The 16,627-nt window shown below is 42.5% G+C and overlaps 1 protein-coding gene across 8 annotated transcripts; it reads left to right on the top strand.

The window, feature by feature from the left end:
* The first annotated feature begins 234 nt into the window (after nucleotides 1-234).
* Nucleotides 235-16,107, top strand: LOC306940048 (uncharacterized protein). Of its 8 annotated transcripts, XM_079524977.1 has the most exons (21): nucleotides 275-535; nucleotides 836-879; nucleotides 1,772-1,854; nucleotides 1,949-2,115; nucleotides 2,636-2,681; nucleotides 2,815-3,064; nucleotides 4,241-4,309; nucleotides 4,886-5,073; nucleotides 5,686-5,948; nucleotides 6,156-6,203; nucleotides 6,475-6,522; nucleotides 6,641-6,674; nucleotides 7,563-7,662; nucleotides 8,441-8,493; nucleotides 9,929-10,162; nucleotides 11,143-11,488; nucleotides 11,887-11,954; nucleotides 12,220-12,375; nucleotides 13,191-13,330; nucleotides 13,899-13,989; nucleotides 15,096-16,107. In XM_079524977.1, exons 1-21 carry the CDS (start codon nucleotides 401-403, stop codon nucleotides 15,191-15,193), a joined length of 2,661 nt encoding a protein of 886 aa, XP_079381103.1. In that variant the 5' UTR covers nucleotides 275-400; the 3' UTR covers nucleotides 15,194-16,107. The 8 variants fall into 8 exon arrangements, with proteins under 8 accessions (XP_079381101.1, XP_079381103.1, XP_079381097.1 ...); XM_079524975.1 differs by having other exon boundaries at nucleotides 235-318; nucleotides 5,686-6,203; XM_079524971.1 differs by having other exon boundaries at nucleotides 839-879; nucleotides 5,686-6,203.
* Nucleotides 16,108-16,627: the final 520 nt, after the last annotated feature.

Below are 16,627 nucleotides of genomic sequence, written 5' to 3'. Positions count from 1 at the left end.
ATAAAAATAAAAATAAAACATTACCATAGAACAGAACCCGACCATTCCTTCTTTTTACCTGCATGGCCAGGACCCCGCCTAATAATTATGTCAAACTCCGAAACTGTTCCCTTTTAGATATTTTTGTGCTTTTTTATGTTTTAGGTTGTAATCCAGTAGGTGGCGGTAAATATTTCCAGACAGGTTCCAAAATTAGCCTCGTCGCTTCTTTTGTACTTCTTTGGTTCTTGTTACCTGGAAGTGGAAGCAGAATAAACCGGATGGATAAGAGGACGCGGGGCCTGTTTGTTTAAAAACAAAACTACTGTTGAGTTGACGGTAAGTTAACGGAACACCTAACTTAGTTTTAACGGTTTGTATTAGCCGATATACTACCGTATGAGCAAAGAATGGCAGACACATGAACAACCACGCGACAACAACCTTTTCCGACGCTTATTTCGAATGGCTAACAACATATGAGTCTATGCTAACAACAGTTAGCACACCGATGGGTATGGAGACCGAAACATCCCCCTCGTCGACGCCCACTCTGGTAAAGTTATAACCGTGTGTTAAAATGTGATGCTATAATATAAGTTGAATAAGATCATTGGTCTAGAGGTCACTGGTCCCCGAACTGAGCGTCCCCCAAATTATTATTTGGAGGGTTCCACGTTCCAGATAATATATTTGCTTCTTAAACTCTCACTCAACGGTAAACAAACCTTGAATTGTAATGGATCACTCACGACTCTTATTAAAAATGTCATTTTCAAAATATTTATTTATTTTAACAAATCTAAGAAATTCCATTAAGCAATTTGCTGATCTACAAGCTCACAATGTTTTACAGAAGAAGCCCATCATGGACCTAGGATGCTCGGCACACAAGGAAAGGTATGTGTTGTGTACTAAAGTATGCCCCCCACGCACAACGCTCTGTCAGGTCACAGGTGACCCCAATTAAGATTCCCAATTAAGGCCTGATGAGGTGAAAGTGACTGCTGGCTCTTTTTCATCCAGCTCAGTTGGAGTAAGCATGCATTTTGTAGACTAGAGAGCAGCGTTTTCTTCCTTCACACTTACTAAACCTCTCCTTGATTTATATTACTCCATGACAACACAAATGAGTAGCAATTGAAGCTTTGTTATCAAATGTATGTTCATTTAACTCGTAGAGTGTACAAATGTAGAAATGTGTACACTCTCAGAATTACAGACCCATAAGGGTCCATTTGGTTCCAAACTTATCATTTAGCTGGGGACCCCTGGAACTCCCTCAAGGACCCCCTGGGGGTCCCTGGACCCCACTTTGGGAACCACTGCCCTAGTTCCCACATCACCACTTTGCTGGTTGGCAGTCTCTTCACCAGTGTCTCATTCTCCTGGCTGCTATTTTCTGGCTCACCCTAGGTGGTATTTACCAACTTTTATTAAATGTAATGAATGCTAACCTCATACGTTTATTCCATGGCAATAGAACAGGTAGCAGTTAAATCTTTGTTTACACTTTGTAAAAAAAAAATAAAAAAATTAAAAAAAAGATTACCGGTCCCATAAATGATTTGGATTTTTATCAATTCAGATTCTATCTTTTCAGGGGTACCGGTGATTTGGATTCGGGTCCCACGGAACCAAATTTCCTAGATGTGTCACAGAGACTAAATCTTTTTTGGGAGCGTTCTACCCATTGCTGGCTGTCTGAATACCAAAAAAAATAAAAAGTTCATTAAAATTCTGACATATTATTGCTTATAGCAGCTTTAAGTTGTTAATTATGTCTTCTCAGCCCATCTACACAAGTGACAGGACCGCCCACTTTGAAAGGCGGGATACCAGCACTTGACATTGATAGGATAATTGATAGTTTGGGTAAGTGTGCGATGAAGTTGAATCACTGGAATCTTTGTAGTTTATTTTATCATACATTCCACTGATCACTGACCCATGCTTTTACTTCCATTAGAAGAAGTTTCACACTCGGAGAGTGACGGAGAGGCCCTAGACCTACGCCTCTCTCCAGTGCTATCGATACATCGAGAAGAAGGGATCATGGAGCCAAGTGCTGCACTGGCACCTGGACATCTTCATCCAAGTGAAGAATCCCAATCTGATGGATCATCATCTGAAATGGTAAGGTACCATGTGGTCCTGAAACGTTTTCATGTCGAGGACTCCCGAAAGGATCTGAAAAGATGATGTGTAGGGGAGAGAAGATTAATGTTGTTGAAATGTTCAAAATGATTCAAGTGATGGGAGATTAATATTGGCAAACACATCGGTATCGGCCGATTCTAGTTGTTTTTAGATTAATCTGCATCGGTTCGATTAATCAATCAATTTACAGATAAACAAGCCCAAAGTAACAGCTTGAACTACAAGCTATCAATATTAAATATGAAGGCATTAAAGTTAAATCTGACTTGCCTAAGCCTGCAGTGCAGACACCCTGTTGCATGTATTTTCAGAATGGACAAAATGATTATAATTTTTTAATACAGAATTAGATCATATCGGTAGTATCGGCCATTACGGCAATTCATTGTATCGGATTTCGATATCGCCCAAAATGTCTCATCGGCACATCTCGAACCGTTTGGCAAATATTAAGACTAGATTTCCTGTTGAGTAAGACATTTATTTTTATTTTTAGGATCCCAAAATGGATGTCCTGCAGCCATCCAAGAGCCTGGATATTGGTACAAAAATTACAAAATGGCTGTCTCTGGTATTACGAAATATTCACATTTGGAAAGTTTCTTGTTACCATGCTTTTGGTTTTAGTCTGTTTTGTTGTCTTTGTTTGTCTGTTCTTTTCCCCCCTTCATGTAGAGGAAGTGGTTAAGGCCTCCTCTGTTCTAAGCACACCTGTGAAGACGGGAACAGAGTCGTCACAGAGGGGAACAGAGTCGTCACAGAGGGGAACAGAGTCGTCTCAGAGTCCCTGTGCATTTTTTGAAAAGCATCCACCAATTTGGGCATCATTGCCTGATGTCCCGTCATGGGAACTGGAAGAACCGGAGCCCATCCTCTTTGAGCTGGATGACGAGGACGAGCCCGAGAACGTAGTGCAGAACAGACCGTAAGGAATATTATAAAGCAGTGATTCTCAACCGACCCCCAGTTAGATTTGTTACGATCTGACTGTTATCTCTGGGACACCCCAATGCTGCGCTGCTGTATGCTAAACTTTACTGCTCACCCTCCTCCACCCCAGTTACCACCTGTCGTTTTGGATCAACTGTTTAGGTACGGGGGATTCGGAGTCCCTATGGACTGATGCGCTTGATCTTAGTACCTAAAAAGCAGATCCAATTCAATAAATATATATTCCATCCATTCTTGAGTTGTCCTGACTGAACCGCTGTATTACATAATGTGTGCAACTGCAAACAGATTAAATGTTAGATATACTCATAGGATAACGGTGTTGCTTTGCTTGTGTTCAGCGTGTGACACCAAGAAAGTCATTACAGGTCACATGGGATTTATCAAGCTTTGTTTATCCTTTAGCTTTTGAAGCCACAGGTTGCCATGCAAAACAAAGTTCATCCATGGTGGTGCTGATCACATGAGGGCATTGATATATGGATGTTATTTGAGGTGATAAGACGATGATAACATAACTGTACCTCTGAGCGCGCCCCACACACTGTAAAAACCCTCTGTGTTAACCCATTAAAATGGTGCAATTATACAGCGCCTTTATCCAAGGCGCTTTACATAGATTGTACATTACATTCACCCATTCATACACTGATGGTAGTGGAAACCATGCAAGGCACCAACCAGCACATCAGGAGCAATTAGGGGTTCAGTGTCTTGCTCAAGGACACTTCGACACTAACCCCCATATAAAAATGTTTTGTGCCAGGTATTTTGACAAATACAAAGAACACTTTAAAGATTGTTCTAAGTGTTCAAAAGCTTGTAGATGGGCTATTTGTTAAAATCTAAAATGACAGCTGCTTTCCCAGTTTTAATGGGTTCATTAAAACTGGGATTCAGTGTGAGTTTTGAGTGCATACACTGGGGCCTTTTGGCACCAGCACCTCACCCTGTCAGATGAGCAGTGTTTTTATTAAAGTCTACAAAAATTTACATTTGATTAATTCGTACATTCTCGAAGTTCCAGACCCATAACGGTTCATTTGGACCCCTGACGGCTTGGAATTGCTTGGATAAGAAATGGAAATCTAATGGAAATGTGTTACACATTGTATTTTCACTCTTTTCCTGTGTCATCATATCCTTTTAGGATGGCCAACTCCAAGGCGGAGTCTCCAATTGAAACTCTGAGCCCCTCAAAGAAGGTGCTAGCACCCCGGTAAGTCTTTTTTCCCCCCTTTTTTTTCCTCCATGATCAGTTGGTTTTCAGTGTTGAATATTGTTTGTTTGGTACTCATTTGACAGTTTTATTGATGGTCCTTTTCAGCAAAGTTTTAAAGTCTTAAACTGGGCACGTGCCAGATTGGAATGGAACTATACCATTCTATATTCTAATATGCTTTATTTTTGCTATACGCTGCCTGTCTTCGGGCATTGTGGATAGGATTGATTGCGCTGAATGATTGTTGTAGTTCTGGAAATTGGGTTAAATATTCTGGAAAGGTTTTGGAAATTCATTGGTAAAAATGTGTGGGAACCCTGGGCCGGCTTAGGCCGATTCTACAAATGCCTAGAAGTTCTAAATCCTAACAGTTTATTGAAAAACCTATGTTGCTATAGTCTGTCGGGTGGAAAACTATCTCAAAATGTTTCGAATATGGAGAGATGAATGGTTTCTGTCAGACAGCGACAATGTATAGCTAAAATGACACTGATGCTTTCACGGTTTTAATGGGTTAAAGTACATGAACATTGTAAAACACAACCTAATCATGTTTGTAATTCATCTTTAAAGGAACATGGTGTTCTCTCCGCGGACAAAGGCTCCAACACCTCCTTCGCAACCTCCTTTGGAGGTCGAGGAAGAGGAGTTCATGATAGTGGACGAGGTAGTCGTATCTCCCTTTAATTTCAGCAGAACCAAGAGGAGACGACCGAAGGAGCTGGAGACAAGCGCCTCTTCAGAGCACGGAGGATCACCAGGTAAGGGCAACTGGCAACGAACAGAAAATGTATCAAAACCCACATTTAGAACCAATAGCCAACTTAATCTCGCTCGTGTAGGTTTACCCATTCCACCCAAGACCTGAGGCTGATAATAAAATGACCTTACCTGATTCAAAAAATGTCTTCCCACTTTAACCCTGTATTAGACGGGGAGCGACAGGTCATGAGCGACAGGTCTGCTCATGTCATGAGAGGTGCGGGGATGCGTAGCGTGGTGGAAAAAAAGCTCGCCACAATGCAGGTCTAGTCGGTCGCGGGCATGTGCACAAACGAGCACGGCCGTGACAATTTCACGGGACCACGTAAATTAATCGCCCCTCAACTTTGCGTCTAAAATAGACGCACGCCTCATTGAAAATGAATTACTAGGCGTGTCAGTCGCTCCCTGTCTGAAAAGGCCATTATACTTTGTTGTGCTACACACACACACACACACACACACACACACACACACATATATATATATATATATATATATATATATATATATATATATCTCTCTCAATCGTTCATTAATTGTAATTGAGGCAAAAGTTTGACATAATCGTGACATTGATTTGAAGTCGTATCGCCCGTCCCTGTCGGCAGGCAAGGGTTCCAAAGACTTTTCAACGGAGGAGGAAGGAGATGCAAGGGAGAAGAAACCTGTGAAGACTGGTTCCTCACAGAGCTCCAGCAAAGCTGCATCCAAAAAGTATCCTAAGAGAAGGGTGACTATATCTGATTCCTCACAGAGCTCCAGCAACACACCTGTGAAGAGTGGTTCCTCACAGAGCTCCAGAAACACACCTGTGAAGAAGACTGGTTCCTCACAGAGCTCCAGTAACACACCTGTGAAGAAGAGTGGTTCCTCGCAGAGCTCCAGTAACACACCTGTGAAGAAGACTGGTTCCGCACAGAGCTCCAGAAACGCACCTGTGAAGAAGACTGGTTCCGCACAGAGCTCCAGAAACACACCTGTGAAGAAGACTGGTTCCTCACAGAGCTCCAGTAACACACCTGTGAAGAAGACTGGTTCCTCACAGAGCTCCAGAAACACACCTGTGAAAATTGGTTCCGCACAGAGCTCCAGCAAAGCTGGATCCAAAAAGTATCCCAAGAGAAAGGTGACAATATCCGACAATGAGCTTGATGATAGAACCCAATTATTCCCCACCACTTAGTCATAGTCTTTTGAATGAAATTTCATTATTTTTTTTAATAGTCATGTTAAACCCTTTTGAGTCCATTTGATTTAATTTTACACTTGAGAGGTAAAGATCAAATCAGGGTCCATTTGGTTACGAACTCCATCATTTAGCTGGGAACCACCTGGAATCCTCTCGGACCACTGGTTGAAACCCACTGATTTAACGGTTGCATCACTCCCTGTTGTAGGTATCCTCTGACAGCTCAGCAGTAGAGACGGAGGAACAACCTATAAGGGTAATGAGGCAAATCCCTATTCTCTGTTATAGCCTAGCTATAAATGGCGTCTAGGTTAATATTTGATTCAATCAATTGGTTTAAATTAACGGTTGCATCCCTGTTCTCCACTCAACAGGACAGCTCTGAAGAAGAGAAGACTGACCGTTCAGGTAACTTTTCCACCACAACTTGAAGGGATCGTTTTTTGACGTGTTTGGGGTCATTTTAACCTACTTGAGCTTATGTGTGCAACCAAGGAAGTGACTGAAAATGAGTATCATATCTAAATGCTGAATCAAGCAATTTAACAACTGTCTGGGGTGCTCAGTGATGTAACTAGGCCTGTGTCCTTTGTATTGGGACGCGTGCTACTTTATCCTGATATGTTGATACTCAAGTTATACCCAGAGCAAACGTGAATGCGCCCGTGGGACATTCCAGAGTGGCGGCGTCTTTCTACAGCCCCCCCTCCTCCCCCCCTCCACTGTATTTATAGTTTGTCTAACCACGGCTGTGTTGCGCTTCGCAATGTACAGTATTCAAAAATTAAAAAAACTTTGATGCTGCTATATAAATATTTGAAGTTTTTCAGAAAGCTTAGGTCAGGATTTAGAGGCCTTTTTAGAATCTGCCTCAGTCCAACATGGGTTAAAGTCTAACTCATGTTGATTAGGTGATGTAATGGTGATGTAAACAAGCGGTGCCACATTAAACGCCATTAACAATAAAGAGACGATATGACGTAACCGACACATTATGACGTAAATTTTCCCTTCATTGTCGATGCGTTTTACTAAACAAACTTTGAACTTAAGACAAACATTAAACCTGTGTATAGGAGGGGCTAAAAATACACAAATGGAAATGTTGTTTTGGCATCTATTGTTGGGTATGCCCATATGATAACCACAGATGTTTTTCGTTTCTACGTCTTTAAACTGTCCTAAAAAAAATCATGTGTGACTGGGGACCCCCTTTTTGAGTCCTGGCTCAGAGGTTGAGAACCATGGCTGTATCCCATCATAAAGCATGACGCTTTTAACTCTTGTCTGCTTCAGATTCAGCTGTGCTGTCAAGCAAAAGGCAGCGGAGGCCGCCTGGCAGCTGGTGGCTGAGCCATAGCACCGTGGGCATAGGAGACCTCCCCACATCTGACAGGTAGGCCTGGCACAATTATTGCAATCATGATGACAGTCATTTGAGATATGTAGAGCATTCGTTCCTAAAAGTCTTTCAAAGGAGATTTTTTTTTTATTCTTCACTCAAAAAAGAAGAGAGAAAAATTACTAGCAGGACCTATTCATTCTATGCCCTAATTGTAAATGATCTGATAGATGTATCACTTTTATATACTGTATGCACACACAATGACTTAATTTTATTATCCTGACGTTTCCTTGAAAAGCATGTTAAGTGAGTCTCCGAAAAACTATTCCAGTCTACAACATTTTTACTGTTTTGAAAGGACCAAAATTGAAATGACCCGACAAGCTTTTGCGTTTATCCCTTTGACTATTGTATGCACTTGTTTCTTTTTACTTGTACATGAAATTAACCCATTTTGACCTGAGATCAGATTCTAAAAATGTCTTCTACATCCTGACAGTTTTCTGAAAAAGCTATGTTTCTATGTCAGTCGTTCTTCGATTTTTCTAAAATAGCAGACCTACACCGAGTGGCGCGCTACGAGCTTGTAGACTGTCATCATGTCTCATAACGTCTCACGTCTCATAACTACACTTAAAAAAAGAAAATGGTGGAAAAAGCCCATCTATAAAGTTACTAAATATGTAGGTAATTTCTTTGTATATGTAAGTTAATATTCATATCTGACCATATCTGTTATTCACATGTTCCAATATTCAGCTAAATTGAAACCATTAATCTCAAAACATTCGACAAATGGTCAAATAAATGTTTGTGATTGTTGTGACAGAACGAAGCAGAGCCCCAGCAAGACGCTGAAGAAAAAGCCCACGGCCCAGACAGGTAAGGTCTAGAACCCACGGCCCAGACAGGTAAGGTCTAGAACGGTGATTAAAGCCCACGGCCCAGACAGGTAAGGGCTAGAACGGTGATTCAAGGACCCCCAGCCCACGGCCCAGACAGGTAAGGTCTAGAACGGTGATTCAAGGACCAGACAGGTAAGGTCTAGAACGGTGATTCAAGGACCCACGGCCCAGACAGGTAAGGTCTAGAACGGTGATTCAAGGACCAGACAGGTAAGGTCTAGAACGCTGATTCAAGGACCCCCTAAAAGCCCACGGCCCAGACAGGTAAGGTCTAGAACGGTGATTCAAGGACCAGGCAGGTAAGGTCTAGAACGGTGATTCAAGGACCAGACAGGTAAGGTCTAGAACGGTGATTCAAGGACCAGACAGGTAAGGTCTAGAACGGTGATTCAAGGACCAGGCAGGTAAGGTCTAGAACGGTGATTCAAGGACCAGACAGGTAAGGTCTAGAACGGTGAAAAAGCCCACGGCCCAGACAGGTAAGGTCTAGAACGGTGATTCAAGGACCCCCACGGCCCAGACAGGTAAGGTCTAGAACGGTGATTCAAGCCCACGGACCAGACAGGTAAGGTCTAGAACGGTGATTCAGCCCACGGCCCAGACAGGTAAGGTCTAGAACGGTGATTCAAGGACCCCCAAATTGACACTAATGAGCCTGTGGACCCCTATTTGAAAAGATATGCCAGGGACCCCCATAAGAGAAGATTGTTATGGCTCTAGCAGTGATTCTCAACCCGGACCCACAGTTTGACATGCATTAGGCTACAGACCCCCATTTGATGGCATTTCTATCTCTGGGACCCCGGTCAGATCCATAAGGGTCCATTTAGTTCCAAACTATCATTTAGCCGGGGACCACCTGAGGGACCACCTCCCTCAATGACCCCTAGGGGTCCCCAGACCCCACTTTGGGAACCACTGGTCTAGAACACTTGATTCTCAACCTGTAGGTCGGGACCCCCAGGGGGTCCCCACATAACAGTCAAGTGACAATTTAAGGATTTTTGAGACCTTTAAAAAAAAAAGCCTCCATAAATGGAAAAAAAGACCAGTACTGTGTCAAAAGTAATTAAAAACTGGTCAAACATTGGCCAAATTGTCAAATAATATGAGGAGGCAAAAAATGTGAAACTGGACGCTCTACAACCTTGTGTTGCGCAACATTGTGGGTCATGACCTTAGTAGTAGTTAATAGTAGTACATGACCTTAAAAGGTTGAGAACCACTGATGTGTAATGGATAACAAGTGATAAAATGATCACTTGTTGATGATAATCTAACGTAATCAATAGAATATTCGCAAGGGAAATAATCGATAGTTGCAGCCCTAATTAACTGTTCTCTATTCGCAGATGTATCATGAGGGTTGTGATAGTTGAATTAATAACAGATTGTGTCTGATTATTTTACAGGAGACGGCACCTCTGAAAATGGCAACATGGCAATCTCACCAAAGCAACAGCGAGGAGCAGCTGAACTCCCCCTGAGAAAGACGCTCGCCTCGACTCCAAAGGCCGTCGGCCGTGTGCAAGTTCTTGTGAGCAGCAGTCCTGTCACGGGCAGTGCCAAAAACGTACGTCACAAAATGGAGGATGGAATATCCTTCCCTGATGAGGAGGAGCAGGCTTCACCTCCCAGCGATTCCTGTGAGTATCCAGCTTTAGAACATGTAGGCCTCCCACAATTAGTCCTTCGCTAAATCCCACCCCAAAAAGCGATTGTCCAATGCCAATCCAAATAGTTCAGCAACTGTTGCTATGCAGGTCAAGCTTTCGCCACCTCATAGCTGTCAATGTTGCGGCTGTGGCTCAGGAGGTAGAGCAGGTCGTCCAATGATCCATGGGTCGGCGGTTCGAATCCCGGCTCCTCCGGGCTACATGTCGAAGTGTCCTTGGGCAAGACACTGAACCCCAAATTGCTCCCGATGTGCTGGTTGGTACCTTGCATGGCTTCCGCTGCAATCGGTGTATGAATGTGTGTGTGTGTGAATGGGTGAATGTAATGCACAATCTATGTAAAGCGCCTTGGATAAAGGTGCTATATAAATGCACCATTTACCAATGTTGTTTTGCATGGCTGTGTTGTTGAAATGAACATATGCACGGCTTAACGAGTTACACAACTGACCCACCCAGGGGGTGGCAATAATACTAATGACCGTAGTCTTACCGTGCAACATGAAAACTCTTATTTAAATAATGTCATGCAAATGTGTCCAGTGCTTGGCCTACTGCAGGCCTGGTTGACTAGATTTTTATACTCTTGCTACTGAAATGATCGATTATTTATATGGAGAAATCCCGTCATTTAACATGCATCTTTATGGGGAGAAGGACAGCTTTCCCTGTCTCCTTGCTGCTATTGGACAACGACGGGTTGGGACTTTGCGAAGGGCTAATGGCAATTATTTGATATCGCAATTAAAATCTTTTGTTGAAAAACTTGAAATTGTCGACCATATTGGCATATATTACCGCTATTGATTTTAGGATACAATTGTTTGCATGGCCTGTTTTTCCCATAGTACAGTATTTATTTTTACTATTGGTAATGGGTACCAGTCATTGTCAGCCATCTGCCATGTGCAGCTATTAATCAACTAAAATGTCATGATTGTTCGTCACAGCCCTATCGGAAGATGCAGCCACTGCCACCCATTCCGTTGAACAGTCTGCAATGGAAGATGCAGCCAGCGCCACCCATTCCGTTGAACAGTCTGCAATGGAAGATGCAGCCAATGCCACCCATTCCGTTGAACAGTCTGCAATGGAAGATGCAGCCACCCATTCCGTTGAACAGTCTGCAATGGAAGATGAAGCCAGCGGGAATCCGCCGGTGGAAGTTTCAGCCAGCGACGCCAACCAGCGTCCGGCTGTGATTGGTGCATCCTCGGCCCTTACAGAGACCCCTGTGCGACGCTGGCCCTCCCAAGAGTACAGCTTCCCAAGCAGAAATCGGCTCTCTGATGACAAGTGAGAAACTCTTACTCATCATCAGCTCATGGATTAGACTGAGCAGTGGTTTTCAACCAGTGGTCCTTGAGGTGGTTCCAGGTGGTCCCCAGCTGAATGATGGGAGAGTTGGTAACCAAATGGACCTTTTAGGTTTTTAACTCTTGAGAGCGTAACATTAAACCAAGAAAGTGGTGAAGTTTATGATGTAATTTATGTGCGATCCAGCAATAATGATTATTGCAAACCTATTTTGACTGAAATTTTAAATCTGTATTATATACTATATTGTTACACAATGATCATTAACATTTCATTGGAATTTGTGGCCCGCCATAGATATAGGAAGGGTCCTACAACAAAACCTGTTGTAAAAAAATGGTTATTGACTGTTATTTTTGTTTGTTTTTTCACCACAGGTCACAAGGCTTCGTAAGTGGACCGTCCTCTCTTATTGAACTGGACTCTCGTGAGGAAGAGGACGCATGTATGTATTAAAGCAGTGGTTTGCAATCTTTTCCCTCTGCTTTCTCTCTACTGCCTATCTGCCTCTATTCCTTTCTGGTCCTTCTCTATTCCTTTCCTATTCTATATTGTCTCTCTTTCTTTTCTTTCTGTCTATTATTTCATTCCTTTGTTCTCTCGCTTCTCTGTTTCACCAGTTTGTTTCTTTTTACAACTCATCACCTCACTGAAAACCTGTGGCCTTAATGGCCCCATTTGTGATCGAACACCGTTTTGTTTTGTTTCAGTTCTTCCGTCATCGACCGTCCAGTCGAGATGTCCAGTCACATCTCTGTCTGCCACAGAGATGTGTGCGCTCCCTCTGGCTCCAGTGTCTCTGACTGACCGTGATCGGGAAAACCTCACCGTGTGGTGGAACATGGTCTGGCCTGCCACTGCCTACGGTAAGAACACAGCCGACGTAGCGCACCCAGGTCTGACGGAATGTACACGTCCTACCTGGGTGGGATTTTCTTTTTAATGGCTGATCAACCAGCTTTTATTTTTATTTACACAAGACACCAGAAGGCAAGAAGCGACCTCGCCCTTTGCACGCATCCACCTGGGTGACAGCAGACTGCTGGGTGGATCATATATGGATTATGTCAGAAGAACCTGTTCTGACATTCCATATGTTGATCTAAGTGTTTGAGGTCAGATGTAGAGTTGCTGGCCAATATTGATGACATCAGGGATCTCAAAGTCCATATATGGGCTTAATTGCGACAGCAGGTTGCATTTACTATGACATCAGGGATCTCCATCCTTGATGATGTCACGAGACCTGGGCAGCATATATTATGGGGGCTTTCCTCATGTATGGGAATTTTGAGTTATAAACGTACGATTTCATAGTAAATGAGACCTGCTGTCGCAATAATGCAGACTATCAACCGGCTTTTTTTTATACATGAGACACTTATAGTACTGTGCTATGAAACAAGTCTATAAAGCAATCTGAAAAGTTTATTCACGTACACAAGAAAATTGGCTTGAATTGTGCCAGCAGTTCGCTAGATTAGGAGGCCAACTAGTGTGTGTGTGTGTGTGTGTGTCTGACGGTACACCATGGCAAATGCAGCATCTGTATATATTGTAGTCATCGATATGCAAGCCATGAAATCTGTTTTCCTTCTGTGTTTGTTATGCTAACTGCAATTTGCATCAATCCAGACGTGTTTAAATGTCTTGTCTGTCTGTCGTGTGTCTTGTGCACCAGATGCTTTTCAATGGTTTTCCCACCGAGGCAGAATCCTGGGCGTCTGCACAGACCTTGTGCATGACAGCTGTTGTGCTGGGAAGGTGTTGCTGGGCTCCAACATGAGGAAACCTCTCTGGGTGGATCACAGCGCTACAACTGTAAGCTCTTTACTACTGTACATGCAGTACACATCCATTGGTAAACGGTGCATTTATATATATAGCGCCTTTATCCAAGGCGCTTTACATAGATTGTGCATTCCACACACACACACTCATGCATACAGGTCCATCTCAATTAATTAGAATATTTTGTAAAAGTACATTTTCTTCCGTAATATAATTCAAAAAGTGAAACTTTCATATATTAATTCATTGTGCATGAAGTATTTAAAACCTTTTTATCTCGATGATTATGGCGTACAGCTCATGCAAATTAAAAAAATCCTATCTCAATGAATTAGAATATTTTACGAGACCACTGCAAAAATGTTTTTTTTTTTTAAACGAAAATAAATGTCAACCATCTGAAAAGTATATTAATGTAAGACTCAACCCCTAATTGCTCCCGATGTGCAGGTTGGTGCCTGGCATGGTTTCCTCCTGCATTAGTGTGTGAATGTACTGCATAACCTCTGTAAAGCATATAAATGCACCATTTAGCCATTTATTTTGTATTAAAATGGAGTCTTGCTCCATTGTCTTAACTTGTGCATTTTCTTTCTAGGTTTTCCATGTTATGATGGGCTGTGTGGCTCTGACCATGGATGGTGAGACCTCCCGTTACAGCCCAGTACAGTCCTTCATAGTGCCATGCGGTAAGTTTATTTAAAGGACAACTTTAGTTTTTTTCAACCAAGGTTCATGTTTTTGGTTGTTATGAGAGAAAGTAAAAGGTGAGTGTAATTTTTTTCATTTGCTGCTTTCTTTCGTTTTAGGGATTTTAGCTGTTTTGACAGGGGGGGGGGGGGGGGGGGCATTCGAGCATGGGGCAAAATGTGTTTTTTTTCTTTCTTTTTTTACAAACTTTATAGCGATTTATTTTTTTAAGATTTACTATAGTCCTACTAGACCCCAAGAAATTACATCTGGCCACAAAAGATCACAGGATCTATTGAATGTGACAAACTGACATATTGAGCCTATACACACAGTAAAGGTGGCCTTACACTAGCCGATTATTTTCAATCTGATAGCACCACACACTACAGGATAATCGGAGCGGGGCAGAGCAAATATCAAACATGCTTGATGTTGATCGGGTCGATCCCGATCGCGCCCCGAGCAGATCGATTGAGTCGGGCACCCCCCGAGCGTCAAAAAATGCCCGATTATCGGCTAGTGTAAGGCCACCTTTAGCCTTCCCCCAGTAGGCTACCTTCACATTCAGTAGATCCTGTGATCTTCTGTGGCCAGATGTAATTTCTTGGGGTCTAGTAGGACTATAGTAAATAATAAAAAAAAAATCGCCATAAAATGTTGTAAATAAATACATATTTAGCCCCATGCTCGAATGCCCCCGGCCCCCTGTCAAAAACAGCTAAAATCCCTAAAACGAAAGAAAGCAGCAAATGAAAGAAAATGAACACTCACCTTTTACTTTCTCTAACCTAAAACATGAACGTTGGTTGAAAAAAACTAAAGTTGTCCTTTAACCAGTAAAAACACATTGAGACTGCGTCTCTTTTTCAAGTGGGAGAATACATAATTACACTTTCAACGCTACATTGTACATGTCAAGTTATACAACAGCCAAATAAATAATAAATCCATGAAATACCTCCAGAAGCCTATACAATATATACAACAATACTCCAAAATGGTACACTAACGATAACCGTAAGCATTCAGGAACGTCCTTTATAGTTCCAAGGATTGCGTCGTTTTCCAATTGGCTCCTTATTGTATTGGTCTGTTCCCACAGGACACGCCCACAGCCTGAAGAACCCAGGGGAGCAGCCTGTGATGCTGGGTTTTACCCGCATCCTGGCACCAGAACCAGCTTCTGATGATGATCATTGAAGAGGACTGGGTTTTACCTGCATGCTGGCACACCAGAACCAGCTTCTGATGATGATCAGTGAAGAGGACCGGGTTTTACCCGCATCCTGGCACCAGAACCAGCTTCTGATGATGATCAGTGAAGAGGACCGGGTTTTACCCGCATGCTGGCACACCAGAACCAGCTTCTGATGGTCGGTGAAGAGGACCCTTCCGCCATATTGGACATTTTGTTGCTTTGGGGCAGAAACCTCGTAACTCCATATTCTACTAATCTTCTAATTATTGCCCCATACTCGATCATACTACATCGTCACTCAAAAGTATGTAAAGTAGCAGATCCAAATGCCCGAACACCTTTTGACTTGAGCTTTAGATCTGCTACTTCGACTATTTTTGAGTTTGGGTATATGAGGACATAGGTTTCCACCCCCGACAGACGATTTTGTAGTACATTGTGCTCTTTTTGTATTTTTATATAGTGTGGCTCCCATGGGGCTGGCTGTCTAGCAGAGGGGCTGTCTTCTTGACCCTGTCTTGTCTCGGAAACAAACCTCAATGTCTGAAACACTTCTGAGAATGTTGTTGCTGCATCACTTGTTTTGTTATCGTTTGGATTTGTTTGTTCATTTGGTCAAGGCCATTTTCGAACCGGTAGTGCAGTTCTTAGATGGACGGGTTAGCTCTGAAAGAGCTTAGCAGAGTGCATCATCTGCCCAAATTTGGTCGGTCCGTTGAGTTCCATTAAAATTTCAAATTGTTTTTCAGGCAGAAACTTTGTATCTCCGATTTCTCATGGTCTGTTATATAGAATGTTATTTTTTTTTTATATAATTCCAGTTTACTTTTGAGTGTAATTATTTTTGTTTACCAGTTTTTGACACTGTTTACATTCTTAAAATTGTTCAATAAAACATCTGGTTAATGCAACGTTACCAATATATTCTCTTCTGTTTTTTAGTTTTTGTAAACCACTCCAACAACTGGCTTTGTACCCGTGTCTGTTCGTACCAAAAATAATGTACCCGTGTGTTCGTACCAAAAAAAATGAGCATGGTTGCTATGGTCACCCAGTTCACACGGGTGTGATTACATTACGTCGGACCACAGCTGATCAGTCTCTATAAGACCTTACACCACTCAGTTCACACAGGTGTGTTTTTTTTAACATTGTTTGGTTTGTATTGGTATGCATACATGCACTTACCCTGGAGTAATGTCTCATATAGGCTACTGCATGGTCTGGGAAGGATACAGAGCAAGTGTTAGGTTCATGATGTCATTGTAATGATGTGAAGGGACGGGCACCACGCCACCTCAGGTTGTCCATGTGCACATCCACTCCACTAGTGCAGAATGCACACAAATCCTAAGGTTCCTGGTAGGGGTGAAACTGTTTATCGATTCTAAGCAAAGAACCGATTTTAATACAAAATTAATGCATGCATGCAGAGT

Source organism: Electrona antarctica (genome assembly GCF_951216825.1).
Source record: "Electrona antarctica genome assembly, chromosome: 16".
Taxonomy (NCBI): Eukaryota; Metazoa; Chordata; class Actinopteri; order Myctophiformes; family Myctophidae; genus Electrona; species Electrona antarctica.
This window is presented reverse-complemented; position numbering and strand designations above follow the sequence as displayed.